The 20,240-nt window shown below is 39.0% G+C and overlaps 1 protein-coding gene across 3 annotated transcripts in view; it reads right to left on the minus strand.

Moving 5' to 3' along the window:
* Window positions 1-20,240, minus strand: part of CEP128 (centrosomal protein 128) — a 423,731-nt gene that overhangs the window by 270,170 nt on the left and 133,321 nt on the right. For all 3 annotated transcript variants that reach the window (XM_074956067.1, XM_074956068.1, XM_074956066.1), the window contains exons 14-15: window positions 13,767-14,417; window positions 9,171-9,335 (exon numbers count right to left, since the gene is read on the minus strand). In XM_074956067.1, coding sequence (XP_074812168.1) covers window positions 9,171-9,335; window positions 13,767-14,417 — 816 coding nt within the window. The remainder of the gene's footprint in view (window positions 1-9,170; window positions 9,336-13,766; window positions 14,418-20,240) is intronic.

Genomic DNA, 20,240 nt, shown 5'->3' on the forward strand with positions numbered 1-20,240 from the left:
TCTCTGCTCCTAAATGTCCCCCGAACAAACGACTGTGAGCTAACTCTAATACGGCCCTTGTGTGCTGCCGAGGCACCAAGAGCTGTTCTACCACCTGCCCCCGTATTGGCACTACCCAATACAACACAGATCCTGTTTGATTATATAGTATAGCCCTGGGCCTCTGGTTTTCCCTTCTACTGGCATGCCATTTACCTCTACTACCTCCTCCCTCACATTCCCATACAGTGGGTCATAGGCTTGGTCCTGCCTAAAACACTCATGTGCAGGACCAATCTGGCCTGATTCTATTGGATCGGTCTCCCCTCCTTCCCTTGGGGTGCTTCCGCTCTTGCTGGGGGCAGTCTCTGGGTCTCCACTGGTCCGTGCTACCTTGAGGTTTCCCTGACGGGGCCTCCTCCTGTCTGCCTGAAACAGAGTTTTTTTATTAGGTTCCTGGCAGGGCCTTTATTGACTACAGTTGCTCCAATTAACTTGTAGCAACCCTCCCTAGTCTACAGGGAACTACGCCTTCATTAGCCTATGGTTTATATATTTCCCCTCTCCCACTGCTCCCTGGCCCTCCTGTATCACATTGTCTATAAAGATGTGTGTGAGAGCCTGAATTAAGACTTAGAGGAATTCTATAGCATTTATCAGCCTTACTCAAAATGGAGGCTTAGAGATTTGTAATTATCACATATTGGACAATGTTAAAAAATTTTAGTAGAAGCTAATGCGGGATGGAAAAGATGACCTAAAATTGATTCCAGACAAATACACTTGTGGTAACATTTGCTCATTGCTTTTACATGCTGTTTTGTCTGTACGGAACTGTGTGAAAGGGACAAGTAGTACAGTCCAGCCCAAAGGAAAAAAGCCCAAAGACCTTGGCTTTCATGTTCTTGTTGGATGGTGGTGGGGGGGGTCAATGGTTCATTTATTTTTCTTTCTTCCTTTTTGCTAGTGAACTTTTTTTTCATTCCTACAGTTTTGACTAGACTATGGTAAAATTCATCTAACGAGAGTTAGACAACTCTTGATCACAGTGAACTCGACTCTGATTCTGTAGTGAAGTGAATGTCCTGTACACAGAAAAGGACATTTGACACACTGATATTTTTTTAACATTGTAAAAGGATTAGCAATCCTGAACAGCTGGTCAGATTTGATCCAAAGAACACAGCAGTAAGGATAAAAATCAACTTTTTCCCCCTGGGAAATCTTTTGGGTTGGTAAAGGTCAATTTGGAGTTCTCATGTTTTCTTTTTCTTTCTTTCTTAATTACGTCCATGTGGCAAACAGAGTTGTGTCTGTCATTAACATTTGCAGTCCAAACAAACCTTGCCATAACAAGATTTGAAAGTTACTCGCATGAAACAATAAGACATGAGACTTGTAAGCCAATGGTTTTAGCATCATTTTAGTTGCATAATGGGCTGGAGTCTATTCGAAATCCTAAGTAATTTCTTGTGGGATGCTACTTTATTTCCTTTTAACTTTTTGTGAATCTTAATATATGAGATTAACTTTTATGTCATAAAAATTAGGAACAAAGTCTTCCATTTACAATTTTGCCATTAGAACATAATATTAATTTAAGTTCTGACAAAGTACTTGGCACTGTTCAAGATAAATTCAATCACCATCTGCGCAACGAAATCTCTCTTTGAAGATACAGTGTCCTGGAATAAGAACAAGGAGAGAAATCTCTCTCATGGTATACCAACAGCATTGACTGGAATATACTTGTTGCTGAAGAATACATTAAAAAGCCATGATAGTGTGAAGAGAAAATTGGAAGCCAAAATGAAGAAATCAGAAGACAATGTAATAAAAGACTTCAGAAGCTGAAGACTGACAATTATGTGTTTGAAAAAGAACTCTGGAAGGTACAGAAAAAACTTCATAGACTTGAATGATAGAATGGTGATAAAAGAATGGTGATAAAATGCTAAAACAGTCCAAACACATGTGAATATTTAATAGTATACATGCACAAACTAAACATTAACCTGTTGTTGACGGTGGTCAGGAGTACTTCTGGATTTACAATGCCAGTTCAACAGAGAAACCGCAGAACAGGAAGATAAATACGTCCTGCTTTCCATTCAATATCATTCAGATACACCAAAAGAGAAAACAATCAGATTCTTTGAGGAGGAAAAAGTTGTACACAACCACAAAGAATCCAGGAAGTCAGTTTATGGTTTAATCTTATGTCCACCCAGAAACTGAAGCTAGTGTAAAATTTGACAATGTCTATTAAACGTCATTTCTTCAAGCGCTGTTTTAGTTTTTGTTTTGAGCACATGACACCTGTGATCCTTGAGCTACTCTGGCTATCTACTGGTTTCCTGGTTGTGTTTAACTTTGGTCTCAGGCCATTTAGGGCTTTACTTACCTCAGAGATCACCTTGCCCCCCATGAGATACTGATATGTTTGCACTCCGCAGGGGAGCCTGAGCTGGACTTCTGCTGGTAACTCTGGCAGCATTCTCTGTTAGATCCTCAAACCTTGAGAATTCCTTCCATCCTTTGGCCCATAACAGCCAAAGTTAATTAGATTCAGGGAGCACTTCAAGGCCCATCTTTTCTTCCTGGCTCATGAAAACTGGGAGACCAGTGAGCCTGGCTAGTGCGACGTAACTATGATGGGTGTTTGGTTGAGGGTTTATGTTTTGTATATTTTTGCTATGGTTGGTGTATTGTGCTCTGAAGCAGTTGAGGAAGTCTATCACTTACATGCTACATTTTTAAAGACAGCCAAGGACACTCAGAACTTAGGATGAGTGGTCGTTTGTTGTTGACGTGTAAATCGATAGACACTAACACTGTGTCTTCAGTGCAGTACTGTTGTAGCTGTGTTGGTTGCAGGATATTAAAGATATAAGGCAGGTGAGGTAATACCTTTTATTGAACCAACTTCTGCTGATGAGAGACAACCTTTCAAACTTACACAGAGCTTGTCAAAAAAAAAACTTGAGTTCTGTGTAAGCTCGAAAGGTTGTCTCTCTCATCAACAGACATTGGGCTAATAAAAGATATTACCTCACCTGCCTTGCCTCTCACAGTGTCTTCAAGTCATAGTAGTCCATAAGAAACTTCTGAAAAATCCTACAGCACCCTAACATCTTTTCAGAGGCTAGAGAACAAGTTATTTTTTGAATATCATCATAAAATGATGATCAGTGACAAAGATGTGCAAGACTAATAGTTCTCTCCATATCAGTCTCAACATGCCCTGATTCTAATCTTCAGCTCTTGATATAGAACCCAGCAATGAAATTTAAATATCCTCACTGAGAAGCCACTTTACAATGTCTACCAGGAACTAGTTCATCACCAAACAATTTACATTCACTTGACTTAAGTAATATTTAAAAATATTTAAAAATCACAGAAGAAAGAAGCGTAGAATAATCTACTTCAACGCTAACCCAGTATCAAGAACATAATTTTGCCTTGAAACAAAGTGACCATTCTTGTGTTTAACCTATGAACTGCATCTGAAAAAAGTTTTAAAATTAAATTAACATTTACAAGCCTACAGTTGGTATTTGACTTCTTACTGAAAAGTGACACCATTTGTAAGAATAGTTTTATGGTAGACCAGTGTAATAAATGGCAAATCCATTTCAAAACTGTGTGTGTGGTGCTCTCTCACCTTTGCAAGTTAGGATTCAGTTTCATTGGCAGAACTGTGTGGCTATGTCTATATTGTTATTAAACACCCACGGCTGGCCTGTGTCATCTGAGTCAGGCTCAGTCTGTAGGGCTATAATACTGCAGTGTAGAGCTCTGGAACTTCGCAAGGTGGGGAGAGGTCTCAGAGCCTGGGCTCCAGCCCAAGCCTGGATGTCTATACTGCAGTTTTATAGACCCACAGCCTGAGCCCTGCGAGCCTGAGTCTGCTGACATGGGCCAGCTGCAGGTGTTTAACTGGAGACATACACTGTGTAGCCTAAAACAAACAACAGGGGATGCAGCAGGTCAGAATTCAGGCAGATCAAAAGAGCTGAATCAAGAACACTTGCACAGGACTAGCTCACATTATGCTTTGTAATATTGCCCAGAATTACGAATCCCTTACTTCCTTGATCAGGAAAACTTTATACAATATTTTAATAAAATAAAACCTTGTCAGTCCAAAAAATAAAAAGCTATCAATTTTATTTGGGAAAATGAAAAACATTTAATTCAGAAAAAAATCTATTTGATCAAATTTTCTCTCTCACCTTTATTGTTTTGGACAATTGCATGAAAAAAAATAGTTACTACCCTGGCTCTAAAATTGTTGTTCTTTGAGATGTGTTGCTCACATCCATCCTACTTCAGGTATGTATGCACCCAGTGCACCAGTGTTGAAAATTTCTCTCTTAATGGTATCTACCATGATGGTACATCTGCCCTTTGCTGCGTCATGCTGCTATGCAATAGTATAAAGGATGGTGCCACCCTGATCCCACTCAGTTCTTTCTTACTGGAAACTAACACTGACTTTTATTATGTGTATTAGGATAGTGCTTAGGGGCCTCAGTCTTGGCCCTGGACACCATTATATTAGGCACTGTAAAAAAAACTTATGAAAAAGATAGAAAAAAAAAGTCCCCATTCCGAAGATCTTACAATCTAAATATAAGATAACAGATGGATACAGACAGGCAGATGGGAAAGTGCAAGGAAACAAGGAGACAACATTGGTCAACAGAATAGTCTGTGGTCTCATCACACCATCAATCTAACCATTGTCAAGTTTTTTTTTAGTTTTCTTGACAAACAAGAGTTTTAAGGAGGAATCAGGAGGATGAGGAGGAATTCATTTTATGGAGGTTTATAGAGAGCTCCTCCCAAGCATGAGGGGCATATGGGAGAAAGCCTGAAGGTGCTTGTTTGAAAATTTAGCAAGTGGTCAGCTGGCATCAAGGGCTGACTAGAGATTGGAGTTGACTTTTTGATACTGAATGGGAGATAATAAGTGGGGTGTGGATAGACCATGAAGGGCCTTGAAAGTGAAGACAGGTAGCTTAAGTTTGATATGTTAGAGAACAAGGACTCAGTGGAGGGATGCAAAAGGAGGGGTGACATGGTCAAAATGGACTCTTCATGTACTTAAGCACATATTTCAGTGCATTGCAGAATTGGAGCCTTATTTTTAAAGACTGCTTTCTCCTATGTCTCTTCAGATTTTTGCTGTTAATACTTTAACCTTCAGTACACCTCTAACCTTCTACAGCTCAAATGTGGGACATGATACAGAGCCAAAACCCCAAATGAAAGATACAAAAATAAAAGAAGGCCAAAAGTGATTCAAGATAAGTTTCTTTAGCATAACTTGAAGCCTTTTCTGACTCTCAAACATCAACTCCAGTTTGCTAAACTGAACACAAGTCTAAACATTAATGTAGGTGTAAATCTAAATGCTGTTGCAAAAGTTGTTAATAAAATTGTAATTTATTCTTATTTAGATTATTACAAACTTGCCGCCATCTTTACTGAATTTTAGGAGATACCTGCAATTACTTTCTTTATTATGATAGTGTATAAGGACCAACCAAGAATGGGGCCCTACAGTCCTAGGCACTATACAAACACGGTAGTAGGAAATCCCTTCTCTGAAGATATTACAACCTAAATACACATGCTGTTTGGAGAATCAGATAAGTAACCAAAACTGTAATTTTGTGAGTTCTCTCATTAAATGAAATGTTCAAGCTAAGGAAAATACCACCTCCTCAGTCACACAAGTCCACACGTGTTTACACAGGCTCTGAAATACAGCTTTATAACTTCTATTTTGCTGTAACATTCTATGCTATTCTGAAAGATGTGTATCACTGTTAGTAATTGTGACTCATGCTTTGTATAGAGTGTTTGCTAGGAGTCTAATCCTAACTTGTAAACGCTATAAAGGGTGGGTCGTAAATCAAGAAACCATTTGGTCTACAGGCAAACAAACCAATGAGATTGTCTTATCAGAAATCAGGCTATTCCCCTTGTACAAGAAGTTTGTTTTGTATTGAGATGATCTTATCTCAAGAAAACAGCCTTCCCCCCCCTTACAGACATAAATATCTTACAGAATCCTGACTTTAAAAGAACGTTAAGGCTATTCTCTATTGAAGAGGAGTAAAAATCAGGATGTGTTCTCAGAGAAATAAAACAAATCATCAAAATGGGCCTTCTTCCCCCTTAATAGAGCAAAATCTTAGTTTAAACCTCAAAAAATTTAGGCATATTCTTATTGGAACTGTTTCTTTCATAAACACTCTGAAGTCTATATTCTTCAAATGTTAAGGAGAATATTTAAGGTTGGAAAACGTTCTATAGAAGACCTTTGTTACTTCTAATTCAGTGGTTCCAAAACTTTAACAACCTGTGAACCCTTTTCACTAAAATGTCAAGTCTCGCGAACCCCCTCCTAAAAATGATTATTTCTAGGGATTTTCTCCTTTATCTGAGTATAAATTATAAAAGCAGTGATCTTGGAAATATACAGTTTGTTTTTATGACATACTTATTACACACTATTTATTATTAATTATTATTTATAATTACAGTATTTTTATTACTTTATGAAAATGGCAACACTCTTCCAAGATCTCACTTTCATAGCTTGTATCACTTTGAATAAACCTGTTATAAGACAAGGCTCCTACGTTTCATCAAGGAGTATCAGATGTGAAACATCATGAAGATATTTAAGAAGCCAACTCAAAGAGTTCCTCCTACACAAGCAGTGAGGTCTTGAGCAGTCCAGGCAAACAACGCACATTACAACAAAATTTAAACTTGTTCTTCGTAATAATTTTAAAAACAATACTAGCTACCTATTTAATTTTAAAAACAGCAAAAAATATCCACCTCCCTTTCCATTTCTTATAAGAAGTCTTGAAGTTTAAATATCCTCAGCGTGATAGATATGCTTGCTTTGATCTGCTTAGCTCTTGGAAGTCCAGGGGCTCTGGGCTGCTGGCCCCGTTCCGCCCAGAGTCCCTAGGGACAGCTATGTCCACCATTAGGGAATTTTTTCCCCGAGAACCCCCCTGTAACATTTTGTGAACCCCCAGGGGTTCGCGAACCCCAGTTTGGGAACCACTATTCTAATTCATGTTTCCTTTTAAAGGTGAAAACCTTGCTGTCCCTCCAATGCTTAAGATGGTACGAGATTCTTTTGAGATGTTTATCAGATACCATTGTTATGTGAATAGTGAAAAGCTTTACGTACAAAGAAGATTATTTGATGCTATAACTGGTTACTAAGGTAAGAAGCCATTTGAGTATAGAAATATTTATATTAATTGGGGAATTAGTTATCTTGCGACGCTTAAGCAACTCCTTACTAAACTCAAGAAGACAAGAACCACCTCTCCGAGAAGCATTAAGAGGAAAAGAATTTTTTTGATGACCATTTAAGTTAAAGATTTCCTTTAAGAATCACTTAAAAGTCTGAAAAGATTATTTTAAGAGCTGAAGATCTTTATATTGGAAAGCACTTAACTAATCTGAAGAATAAATTTCATGTTCTATTAAATCCCGAGGAAACTAAAGGGAGATCAGAAAATGAACTCAGTAAAAGAAAGAGTTAAAACTCTTACTTTAAAGATGTGCTGAGAACTTTCCACCCCAAAAGACAAAGCTCACTACAACTCTGATGCATGTGTATTAGGAGACTGCATATTCATGAGCTGTAGATCTTGCCAAGACAACCAGAAGGGTGTTGAACCAATGACCCGAAGAAGAGTTCTGTGTAAGCTTGAAAGCTTGTCTCTCTCACCAACAGAAGCTGATCCACTAAAAGATATTACCTCACCCACCTTGTCTCTCTAAAATAGTGGAAGTCACATTACTGAATTGGCATTAAGAGGGACAATTAAGACTGAACCTATCATTTCTTGTTTCTTTAAACTACCAGTTTTTAGTCATTTTGAAAAAAATACTTGATGCTCAACCACTTAAAAACACATCCTTTACCCCATACTAACCTTTTCCATTTGGTGAAATCACCATTATGGTTGAGAAGTTACTCCCACTACAAAGTTCACATTTTCAGACACTTACAGCTTTTCAAGAAAGTTATCCTTTGAATTGAAATTCCTCCTGTTTCTTTCTGAACTCAAAAGTGAGTTTTTCTTATAAAGTTGGGCAAAATTCCATTTGTCATGCTTCAAATAGTCAAGCATGAAAATATTTTAACCAAGTTATTTTTAATTCCTTTTATCGTGCTCAGATAACATTATATTTATAAAACTTTTAAACTTTCCCTGGACTTCTTAGCATTATACAACGATTTAAGGACAAAGTGAAGAAGAATAATTTATCCACTCAAAGCAATAGAAGAGTTAGACACAGAGCTGTTAGTTACCCACATCAGAATCTGGGAGGATGCGATGACAGATATCTCTACTCTTGCAGAATGCCATCTTTGATGGCCACTTATGGTCAGGAACTCACTTTAACATACACCTCTACCCCGATATAATGCGACCAGATATAACACAAATTCAGATAGAACGCGGTAAAGCAGTGCTCTGGGGGGCGGGGCTGCACGCTCTGGTGGATCAGCGCATCAGCGTGTCTGGCTCCAACAAGCTGCTCTGAGCGGCGTGTTAAGGGTGCCGGGCCAGGGCCGAGGGGTTGGATAAGGGGCAGAGGGTCTTGGGGGACGGTCGAGGACAGGGAGCGGGGGGCAGGGGGGTTGAATGGGTTGGGAGTTCTGAGGGGTCAGTCAGGGGGAGGGAAGTGACTATTAATAACAGAAATGCTCGAGGTCAAAGAAAGTTCGATATAACGCGTTTTCACCTATAACATGGTAAGATTTTTTGGCTCCCGAGGACCGGGTTATATCTGGGTAGAGGCGTATTTGAAAGACAGTACTGTCAGCACCATTGTATAGTGCACACTAATATCAAGCCAGGGATTGGTACAATTTTGACTGGGGGAAGGCAGTTCCCTATTGAAATCACCAACACTTCTCTTGGAGGTGTGCTATGAAAGTATTTATCTCATGCAACCCTATTTACCTTATTTGATCTAACACAATCATAGCCTAAAGTAGCATGGCTGCAAGTGCTCTCCCAAAGCGTACATATATTATTTGGCAGTCTAAACCATCTAAATAGAATAGTGAAATTGGATGGATTCTGGCCCTTATATATCAGATGCCCAATAAGATTAGGATGCCTGTTTACCTTTTCCTCCAGTTCCTGTTTCACAAACTCATATTTCCATCTAAGTTTTGTGTTTTCCTCTTCACCCTGGGTTAACTCTTCTGTCAGCTTATCACATTCAGTTTTCATCTTCTCCACCTGTTGACGCTGAGCTTTTACTACATTTTTCTCATCTATAAGTTCTGTCTGATGGTAGTAGGAAAACAGAAGACACAATCAGTATAGAAGTTCTTTATGAACATTCCCAGATTGCATAGCCCCAAATCCATGCAGAAAAGATTAGGGGAAGATACCAATATTTAATCAGTAAGACTTTGTTACACTTTTATTGGAATTAAATTTCTAAAAATAAGCATCAGCATTGTACATATATAAATATATAACATAGAAACTGGACCACTAAGCAATGCTTCTCTACTCATAATGATATGATTTCAACACTGGCCGCATAACAGTTAAAATATAAAGAAGATTTTTCCATTACAAAGTGGATCTGTCATGCCATTTATCCACGACACAAGAGTAACAGCAAAACCAGTTCAATCAGCTAAAAAAAAATGCTGATGCCTGCAGTGTACTTTGTGGGATTCGGTAAGATCTTGCAAGATCCTGTACAATTTGATAGCTCTGTATGAAAAGCTCAATGTTTAAACAAATTAACATTCCATTACTGAAATTCATTCCACTACTAAAACACTAAAAATGTATTATTTCCTTTATCAGGATCAATGACACAGATTACTCCTATGCTTAAAGGGAAATGAATTAGATGATTTAATGGTCTTTTTCACCTAGAATTTCTAGAATTCTGATTTGAAAACTATTAGTAGGGACACTTGTACAAATAGAGACATAACTTTAGCCCCTTTAACTTTAGCTTTAAGGTTAATAGATTTTTTTTTAGGTGGGGCAGATTGAATAAAATGGGTTATCCTTTAGTGTAAAAATATTGAGACTTCTCCTTCCTGAAATAAGTAGAGTTGATGCATGCAATAAAGATAATAGCAACTTGACTGGCACTGAGGGGTTTGAGAAATTCTGCAGAGAAAAATCTACATTACAAAAAAAATGCATAGAGCAAACAAGGAAACCACACTTGTTCCATATTGCCACTCTACTTGGGGAAGAGTTATATTTTCATGGAGCCTGGGATTCAGGCACACAACAAACAAACTTGAAAAGTAAATTATCCCATCAGAGAAAGCAAGAATCCAATTCCATTTTACGTGCAAGCACAACATGGTGTCAATCTCTTATGTTCCCTACATGGCAACTGTATTAAAGATTTATACAGCTGGAGACAATCAAGGAGACAATCCCTTGCCAACATCAACTTGGTTTTCTACATTCTACTAAATGTGAGAGTATCAGAGAACAAGGAGACACAAAGACTCTAGAGAAGAAAAATCAACATTTTCAATCATTTCTGAGACTGAAAAAGCAGGTATGATGTCAATTTATCAGACCTGAGATGACCCCATAACAGTAACTGGAGGAGGGGAAAAAAAGCCAAAAGCCATATCTGTGTGGTGTGTATGTAAATTACACTGTGTATATTCTTTAAGTAGTTATCACTGAGAATGTCTGTTATGCATGCAAGCTACATGTTGTTATTCTAAAAGTACAATAATTATTTTAGAAGCAGAAAGGGGACGGGAGGGATAAGAACTGACTGAGGACAGAGTCGAGACTCCTGGGCTCTATTTCTGAGTGTGTAATAGACTCACCAAGGGACTTTTGAGCAAGCCACTTAAATCCCTGGGCCTCGGCTTACTTGTGTTTAGAATGGAGACACTGGTAGTGACTACATGATTAAGGTAGCATTGCAATTTCTATTTAAAATAGAACTAAAAGCCTACTGCTTCTGCAGCACGGGAGCCCTTCAAGAACTGATGCCTCAGTGCAGAGACAGAGGGCTCCTCCCAAGCACAAGTCTCTCTCTCTCACACACACACTCCAGCCTGCCCCATGCCAGGTTCCCTCATATAAACACACACAACATTTCCCATGCACCAGTGCCTCGCCTGCTACACACACACTACTACTCACTAGTCCTGCTACTCACTCCCCATTTATCTAACACACCATACAGCAGCTCCATGGAAGCCAAAGAGGATGGAGGAGGGGGAAAGGAGGAAGAAGTCAGTGGTTAAGTAGAGGGAACATGGGAGGGAACAGCAAGAATGTGAAGGGTGCTGGTAAAACTGGATTCTGCAGAGGCAGCATGAAAAAATTAAGTTTCTGTTCTATTCAGGTTCTTATACCAAGCCTCTTACTGCAATATCTGCACTGTGGGTTTGAACTGCCTGGATTGAGGAAAACAGTCACCAGGAGCTCCATTCTGAGGAATTTAGCACCTAGAACACACACACACACACATCTCTTCCCTCTGCTCCCTCCATTAACAGTCATCTACCTATTTTAAGGTTTTATACTGCTATCTATCACTAATATCTGAACACCTTCCATATCAACCAACACTTAAGCATAACTTTCAAAATTTGGCACAGCAAGCATTAACCATATACTTCAAATTACCACCAATTCAAATTTCTAAGCAAGGAAAAAAATATCCATTTCTAACTACTCCACATGGCTAAAGTTAGAAGTTGCACATTGTGTATAAAGAAAGAAGGAACCATGCATGTTACAGGAGGTTGATGAGGGTAAGGTTACTTGGAGTAGGCAAAATCAGGGTTGTAGGTTGCAAAAGATAGCTGAAGATTTAACTAGGAATGTCCTGGCTTTTTTATGGTTGCATTGATACAATATTCATTTAAGAGGCCTGTTTTTGTTTTTTAACAAAAAAAATATTCAGTTTGGGAAGAGTATGTTTAAGTTTAATGTACTACATGTTTCAGACATACCCCTTACCCAGAACAGCTTACTGTCTACAAACTATTTTGTAAACCACTGTGTACACTGGTAGCACTTTGGAAATGCTTATTAATAAACACAAATTATTCTTATCCTATACTAGTTTACACCAATAAAAAATGTAATAGATGACTGATCATATGGCTGCAAAGTCAAATGTTGAAAATTAATAAGGCTGTTTAGAGTATCCATTTCAGTTTAAATACTCTTAGGTTTTATTCAGATCAGCCTTATGAAATATAAAATACTTTTGTTTTCTTCCTTTTTAATCATATAGCCTGGAGTCAGCAGCAAATGAGTTGCACTAAAAATGTGAACTTGTTTCTAAATAAATGTAACAATCTGCTTCATAAAATATTTTTACGGTAGTTATTGGGAGGGTTTTTTTTGTAAATGATATGGAAATCGTACACTCTGGAAATGCTTTAAAATACAAGGAGTCATTAAAACTAACCTTTGCAAATTCAACACGCTACTGTGATTCATATTCAGAAACTGTTCCTGGAGTGCCTGTGATACTGTTTCAGCTATTGTGCAATACACATACTTCAAGAAATGCAGCATCTCTGGGACATGATAGGTCCACAGTATAGCAGGGGTAACAGTGATAAAGACAGTAGTCAGAGAGGTTAGTATCAAAGTGTTAGAACTCCAATGCTTTACACACCCCGTTCTATGCAGTCAACAATCTAATTTACCAAAGTTACTTTTGTACTAATGAGGGCTTTTGTCTTAAAGCTACTATGGACACAATAGGGCTTCACCCAGATCTTTCAACCTCTATACCTCTGAAATATGTCCTGTTTTAGGTTATTTATCATCATATCTACTGTGACAAAGTTCCTGCTCTACCTTGGTGGGTCTTGCGCTTATTGGCGGATTTGCTCGCCTTGGAGCTTCACAGCAGCCCTCAGCTTGGCCGTTTTTTCTGAACCCACAGTCCAGGTCGATGACTCCTGTGTCTGACCAGGAGTTGGGAGGATTTGGGGGGAACCCGGGCCCGCCCTCTACTCCGGGTTCCAGCCCAGGGCCCTGTGGAATGCAGCTGTCTAGAGTGCCTCCTGGAACAGCTGTGCGACAGCTACAACTCCCTGGGCTACTTCCCCATGGCCTCCTCCCAACACCTTCTTTACCCTCACCATAGGACCTTCCTTCTGGTGTCTGATAATGCTTGTACACCTCAGTCCCCCAACCGTCCACATTCTCACTCTCAGCTCCTAGTGCCTCTTACTACCAGCTCCTCACACGCACACCACAAACTGAAGTGAGCTCCTTTTTAAACCCAGATGCCCTGATTAGCCTGCCTTAATTGATTCTAGCAGCTTCTTGATTGGCTGCAGGTGTTCTAATCAGCCTGTCTGTCTTAATTGTCTCCAGAAGGTTCCTGATTGTTTTGGAACCTTCCTTGTTACCTTACCCAGGGAAAAGGGACCTACTTAGCCTGGGGCTAATATATCTGCCTTCTATTACTCTCCTATAGCCATCTGGGCCGACCCTGTCACACTACCTTTACTGGAACTCCAGAATTCTTCTTAAAAGGCTTCAGTGATCATGCAGAAGCAGTCCCTAATTTGCTATAATCCATTTCAACCAGACTAAATATGCATGAACCCCTTTATTGTTAGCTTTATCTTTTCTGCAGTGTTCAGAAATACATAAAAATCTTTAAAAGTTCATGCTTTGTTAAGTTCATGGCCTAATAGAAAAAAAAAATCAACAGCAGAATTCAGCAAAAGTTACCTTCAGCCTCCTAATGTGGTTCTCTGCCTCATCCTTTTCTTGCCTAAAGAGCTTTATCAGCTCTTGAACATTTCTCTCATGCTTTGTTTTCACATTCTGCAACTCTGATCTAAGATCTGCCAGCTCCTGTTGGTGAACATCTCTCTCCATCTTCAGCTGCCAACTAGTTGTAGTCATCTCTTCTTGCTTAGACTCCTGATGTTTCTGAAGGTCTGAAAAGTTCTTGAGAATCTCTTTCTTGGCTTTCTCTTCCTCTGCTATTCTGTTTGTCAGCTCTGCTCGAATAGCACTTAAGTTTTTTATATCTTCTTGCATCGCTAAGAATCTTTCCTGGTCTTTTTCATTGATCATGTTAGCTGTTTCAAGCTCTTCCTCTAAACGTTCTTTTTCATTTCTCATCTGGTTCTGTACCAGAATCTGCTTTTGCAACTCACTCTCCAGTTTATTTGCTGTATCTTGGACTTCCCTGATCTCTTGCTCAAGAACTATCTGTTGAGACTTGGTTTCACTGAGCTTCACCTCCTTACAGTGGAGTTCCTCTTCTTGCTGGGCCCTCTTTGTAAGCACATCACTCAGCTCCTTTCGAAGGTTTTCTATTTGATGTATAGCGGAGAGAAGCTGAGCCTTCAAGTCATCCTTTTCTTTAAGGACCTAGGTAATATGAAAAAAAGATTATTACCTAAAAATTCATTAGATCAAAATTTGGTGCAAACTATGCTGTTTGGAAGCAAGAAACAAACTTTATACTGTGAGACAAGAAAATGTTTACAGATTATGGCCCTGATTCAAAGGTACTTGGGAGTTTAGCTAACTTTAAACTTGCAAGTAGTTGCGCTGAGTCAATGGGACTAATCGAAAGCTTAAGGATAGGCACGTGCTTAAGTAACTCACTGAATAGGGGCCAATTTGAGTCAATCTTCCATTTTTCCCATCCTCTTTGCAGTCTGAAATATACTGCTTTCTACGGGATAGTACTATGGAAGAAAAAGAAATAAACAGCAACAAGGCAGAGAAACTACCTTATGGGCACCTGAATATTTATCCTTCAGTATTTTGGCTTGCCCGGGATGCTGTTTGATCAATAATTTTACACCGCCCCTGTTTCTTCTTCCAGTATCTGTTTGCGTTATAAAATAATTTTTAAAAATTCCTTTCCCAAAGTATATGGGAACTTACGATACTTTCTGCTATTAATCAGGAGTGTCACTATATTCATGGACCAAGATGAGACAATGATAAGGGCCTGCATGAGATTTCCCTATATTACATTATATCCACTACTGGATTTTTTAATTCTTAAAAGTAGTGAAGGAGATTTGTTTATGTTTGACAGTAAACTATACTGACTGTTTCCAAAGAGGCTACCAAATATCAATACAAGAGTCTACTTATAAATAAAACATATGTTAAATATGGATTTAAAAATAGAGTAGCAACCATAGCAGTTTTTATCTGGGAGTGCATCAGTGTTCTAGCCTTTCTAAAACTGCATGTTGACTGCAGGACTGTATTCAAGAACAATAATTTAGCACTTATCCTAAATCCTTTTCAAGTATTTAAAATGGTGATTGCTTGCATTAACTTTAAAAATCTGTACTTATATTTCTATGTTTTATATGTATTATACACTTTCTCATTGTCAAGACAATATATGAAAGCTAATAAGAAAAGGAATAACAATTTAAAAATTCTAGAAAATGAAAACATCCTGTGGAAGGCTAACCACATGGCCAAGACGTTGTTAAACTATCCTGATAACTCAGCAGAAAATTACATCTAGGGAAGCCTGCTACAACCAATGTGCAAATGAAGTTTGCAAATATTTGGAAAAACTCAGATAACTGCAAATTATGTTCAGAATTCAAGTTTGATATTTTTCAATCATCACTTTCAACAAATGTATCAAAAGCAAGGACTTCATGCTGTATTTTAAAAAAATCCCAGTTTATCTGAGACACTAGATTATTATGTCTGTAAATTTTTAAAGATGCCCAAATTATTTTCAGCTAGTTCCCTGAAGCTCATGATAAATGCTGTATCTAGGTTTCTAAAACCCTCAGATACAAAGTGTGTGTGTGTCACTATTTAAAAAAAAAAATACAAGATATTTGTGTTTTGTTCCCATAATGACATGCAGTTTATTTTATATTATATATCCACTAGTAAAAAGTTTTTTTCAGATGTCACATACATCTGTCAAACTTGTTAGCAAGGTGCTGATAACCTCTAATGTGGAAAACAAGATTTAAACAGATTTTTAAATAAGGATAAAACCATACCAGTACCATTTAGCATCTTTATGCACCTTTAATGGGGAAAATTTAAAACTTAAAAGAGAAAAATCCAAGTCAGACAACCTTAAATACAATATCTGTAGGAAGATTCAATCTCATTACAGCACTATTTGAGTTGCCATCACAAAGATTGTGCTTATCTATCCTTTTATACAAAAACTAGTTTTGTGGGCTTGTAACTGAGCTTCAAACCTCCTTCTTTCCTTTTTCTTTTTCATGTATTCAACTCCCATACTGTTCTTCACTGTTTGCTCTATCTCCGTCTTTATTTTAAAATATCAAAACATACATTATTCACTTTCGATACAACTCATGTTATCTTTGTTTTAACCCTCATCCCTCCTTTCTCTATTGTTTTCCTTTGTCTAGATTAACTGTTCTACATTGATTTCATTTAAATTTTTAAGCTTCTCAGGGTAGGGAAAAATTTTTTAAATTTGAGTAAAGCCCTATCCTATTGTGCTTTATAAATGTGAATAATAATTGTAATACCTAGTTATTGCTGTTCCTCAACAGATCTCAGTGTTTTACAAAGGAGGGAAATATCATTATACCCTTTTTACACATGGGAAAACTAAAGCACGCGGGTTAATGACTTGCCCAAGGTCACCCAGCAGGTGAGCAGCAGAGCCAGGAATAGAAATCAGATTTCCTGAGTCCAAATCCACTGCTCTGTCCTCTATACCACACCCTATGATGCTATTTTGTACAAAGACATGGCATCAGGACTCTGGTCTAATGGTTACAGTGGGGAACTGGTAGTTTGATTCCCTCATTCGCCAATTGACTTGTGACCCTGAGCAATTCATTTAGCCTTTCTAGGTCACAAATTTTCTCCAGCTATAAAATTGGGATACTACTTTCCTGACAGAGCTGTTGATTAGCACGTATAAAGCAGCTTTAAAACCTTCACAGAAATTTTCTAGGTCTGGTTTCAGCCCAAAGGTGTAGGGCTTTTTTGGACCATTTGGAAAGGCTTAGCTGCTTTTAGTGCAAGGAGAGTGAAGTAAGTGAGAGCTGTTTGGTGCTGTCAAGGTTCCTTCCCCCCTCTGAACTCTAGGGTACAGATGTGGGGACCTGCATGAAAGACCCCCTAAGCTTATTCTTACCAGCTTAGGTTAAAAACTTCCCCAAGGTACAAACTTTGCCTTGTCCTTGAACCCTAAGCTGCCACCACCACACGTGTTAAACAAAGAACAGGGAAAGAGCCCGCTTGGAGATGTCTTCCCCCAAAATATCCCCCCAAGCCCTACACCCCCTTTCCTGGGGAAGGCTTGATAAGAATCCTCACCAATTTGTACAGGTGAGCACAGACCCAAACTCTTGATTTTTCATTGTTCTTAAGATCCAATCAGGTTCTTAAAAGAAGAATTTTAATTAAAGAAAAGGTAAAAAAATCACCTCTGTAAAATCAGGATGGTAAATATCTTACAGGGTAATCAGATTCAAAACATAGAGAATCCCTCTAGGCAAAACCTTAAAGACACAAAAACAGGAATATACATTCCATCCAGCACAGCTTATTTTACCAGCCATTAAACAAAAGAAAATCTAACTCATGTTCTAGCCAGATTACTTACCAACTTAACAGGAGTTGAAAGGCTGCATTCCTGATCTGTTTCATCATACAGACAGACGAACCCTTTGTTTCTCCACCCCCCCGCCCCACTCCAGATTTGAAAGTATCTTGTCCCCTCATTGGTCATTTTGGGTCAGGTGCCAGCAAGGTTATCTTAGCTTCTTAACCCTTTACAGGTGAAAGGGTTTTGCCTCTGGCCAGAAGGGATTTTATAGCACTGTATACAGAAAGGTGGCTACCCTTTCCTTTATTTTTATGACAGGTGCCCATCATTTTTTGAAAATCTAGCTATTTATGTAGATACCTACATATGCATTTCAGAGCCTAACTTTAGGTAGTATGTTGTTTTTTGTTTTTTTAATTTTGGACAAAATGCTGAAATTTTAGCAGGAGATACCTCTCTTCAGAGAAGGTTGCCTTACTGTTCTGTGGAAAGTTGGTTCTATGGAAATTTTTTCAACTTATTCATCCTCAGAACCACTACTAAAAAACAGCCAGGAAATGCCTGTTAAGATTGCATGAAGAACCTTTACTCTAGCTATATACATTACATTACTGTCTTTAATGACGTATGTACATGCACAAAAGCTCCATCTTATACTATTTCTCAAAACCTCCAAAACAGCTTTAAAAGTATTTACAACTTCGTAAGTTTCATCTTGTATAGTGCACAGGGCTTTCATAGGTCTTTCTAGCACAGACAATACAATACACATGTAATATATGTGTCTATGGTTGTGGGCAAATCGTACAACACAGAAAGTGTGTGTGTTGTGATACTAAAAGACCAAAGGGCAGCAGGAGAGCTATATAAATTCAATGGGAGCTATATAAGCCCCAGGATGATCAGGGCCTTATTCCCTATGGATTGAGGAGAGGTTACTACAGGTTAATTAAAGCACCTGGAGCCAATTAAGACCACGCCAGAGAGCTAATTTAAAAAACCCTATTCAGTCAGACAAGAGGAGGGAAAGAACTGACTGTAGTTTGGAGGAGTACCAGGGGAAGAGAAACCCTGCCCGCGCAGAGGGACTCTCCCACACAGAGGACCAAGAGAAACCCTGCCCAAGGGGAAAGAGGGTAAGGAGCCAGTGAAACTGAAGGGGCTGGGACCTGGAGTAGGGGACGGACCCGGGTCCCTTCCCCGTTCCCCTTCTCTCCCTCACCAGGGCACTAGTGGAGGCATCAATGCCCAAGAATAAGGGCAAGGGGCGGCGCACTGACCCACCACACCAAGGAAAAGCACGGGACCCACTACAATAGTGTCAGCCATTTGCCACAGTGCTCATATTAATGATTGCACTGTAATGCACACATACAACAGGGAAGAGTTAAAGTTCTATGTGCAATCTTTGATCTGGCTTTTCCTCAACTTTAAATCTTAGGCTGAACCCATCCAACCGTAACGTTCTGTTAAAGCGGTTTGCTGATGGACAAATGTGGTTTGATCATATTTCAATTATTTCAGGTTACATGTTTGTTTTTTCTACTTTTATTATTCAAAACACATTTTACTGAGACCAAGGCCTATTATACTGACCAAAATTGGGCTCTGAGGTAGCACTGAGCATTCTCTGTCTCAGGTACTTGGTTGGCTGGTTTCTGCTCACAAGCTCAGGGTCTAATTGATATCCATATGGGGGGGTCAAGGAGGAGGCTTCTCCCAGGACAGACTGGCAGTGACTTTGGGAGGTTTTGGTCTTCCTCTGCAGTGTCTGGTTGTGGGTCACTTGCCAGGATTATTTGGGTGTATCTCATAATCATTTGCCTGTCATTGGCGGGACCTCGGGCACTAGTGCACCTCAGTCCCTCTTATTCTCTGCCCCTGGCACATAACAGTCTACGTGTCTGTGAGCTGTAATACTTTGGTTTAACTTTGGTTTGGGGGTTAATGTGAGAATCCTGGGTGGCCTGTGATATACAGGAGGTCAGACTAGATGACCTCGTGGTCCCTTCTGGCCTTAAAATCTATGACTCTATAATTTCAATTACAATGCTAATTTTTTCAGCCAATTACTGAAAGATGAAAATTTCATTAATCATTGCACTCTAAGCATGTAACCACACTCTCCTTGGGTTGTAATTCCACCAGCACTGAAAAATTGCATAGAGTGAGATGATAATGAAAACTTGGAAGGGAGAACGCCAAAAAAAAATCCCAAGTGCTGCAAGAAATTGTGTTGACGACTCAAGAGGTAGTGCTGTTCCTTCTAAATCAGCCACCAATCCCGCAAAGTGAAAATAAGGAAAGCTATGCTGCTGTGTTTTAGAGGAGATGTAAAACCAAGTTGCAATGTACTCAGCCATAATTCTCTACCCTGTACTCCTAGAATTTCTTACTATCACCACCACCAGTAGGAGCTCCAATGAAGACCAGCCACCACTATTATAATCAGTGTCACCTAACTCTGCTCAGAGCATTCTTGTCCAGCACCACCAGTTGATATTTCAGAAACAGAGTATTCAATCCTCTCTCCAAACTTCCTGAATAAAGGATGTTCAAACCCACTAAAACCCGTGAAAAAAATTACCTGTGACATAGCCAACCAGAGCCCACTACCCATCACCTCCAGAGTTTCAGTCAGTATGGCCTTATACAGA

The sequence above is a fragment of the Natator depressus genome, chromosome 6 (assembly GCF_965152275.1).
Source record: "Natator depressus isolate rNatDep1 chromosome 6, rNatDep2.hap1, whole genome shotgun sequence".
Classification (NCBI taxonomy): Eukaryota; Metazoa; Chordata; order Testudines; family Cheloniidae; genus Natator; species Natator depressus.